We start from the raw sequence: 877 nt of genomic DNA, 5'->3' as shown, positions 1-877 counted from the left end.
CCCGCTAGAGGACAGAGACGAGTCGCTTTTGCTCCCAGTGGAACTCTTGAGAAAATGAATACGGCTCGCCGCCGCCTGCATCACTAAACTCGCACTCTCGCACTCTTTCTCGGGGCAGCATATTATTCCTCTGCCGGGGGACAGCTTGCTTAAACGCATTTCCCTCGACGCGGTCTCCTGCAGGCAGCCGCACTTCTTGGAGCTAGAAAAGTCCAAACTCTCGTGGTTGCTCGCTCTCGCGACGCGCACGTTTTGAAAAACGCTTTGGTAAGGTCCGTGAAAACCGGCGTCTGGGGACTCGCAAGCCTCCCCCAGCCCGACCGGAACCTCCATAGTCTAGAAACAGAGTACAACACTGGCCGTGAGGGTTTCAAGGGGACTCACCGCAACAAGTTCATCGACGAAATCCTTGAAAAAGTTGTCAGACAGACATGAAAGAGCTGCGCAGCGTGAGACCGTGTAAGCAAATAATAATCAAACGAGAGCTCAGCCGGAGACGCATAGGCGGCTCTTAAACGTCAACAAGAAGTTTTCCGAAAATGAACGGATTAAAGTGAACCCGAACGGGGATGGGGATTTCTCTCCGCCGCTCGAGTTGTTTTCCGTCTACCTTGAGAACGCGATAAGATTTGCGCTGTCTGTTTTCAATGATCAGTCCGAGCCATGGCAGCGGTTGCTACAGTACCCTGGGCACTTCTTAACAACCCACACTTTCCTATTTTAAGTACAATTACAGCCCTTTTCTCTCGTGTCAGGTACTTTCCTGGGCTCAGTCAAGGTATCCTAATGCAGGGAGAGCTTGCTGTGTCACGGTGTTTTGCCGGGGTAAGCAGTTATTTTACGGAGAGTTCGCTCAGGAAAGTCCTTGAGCACTTTA

General features: G+C 51.5%; 1 protein-coding gene across 1 annotated transcript in view; it reads right to left on the bottom strand.

The window, feature by feature from the left end:
- Nucleotides 1–877, bottom strand: part of ar (androgen receptor) — a 78,619-nt gene extending 77,742 nt beyond the window's left edge. The window contains exon 1 of the mRNA XM_016575037.1: nt 8–877. Coding sequence (XP_016430523.1) covers nt 8–333 — 326 coding nt within the window. The 5' untranslated portion in view covers nt 334–877. The remainder of the gene's footprint in view (nt 1–7) is intronic.

This window comes from Sinocyclocheilus rhinocerous, unplaced genomic scaffold, assembly GCF_001515625.1.
Source record: "Sinocyclocheilus rhinocerous isolate Xijiao unplaced genomic scaffold, SAMN03320098_v1.1 scaffold984, whole genome shotgun sequence".
In the NCBI taxonomy this organism is placed as follows: domain Eukaryota; kingdom Metazoa; phylum Chordata; class Actinopteri; order Cypriniformes; family Cyprinidae; genus Sinocyclocheilus; species Sinocyclocheilus rhinocerous.
The sequence above is the reverse complement of the archived record's forward strand: the minus strand, read 5'-3'. Positions and strand labels throughout refer to the sequence as shown.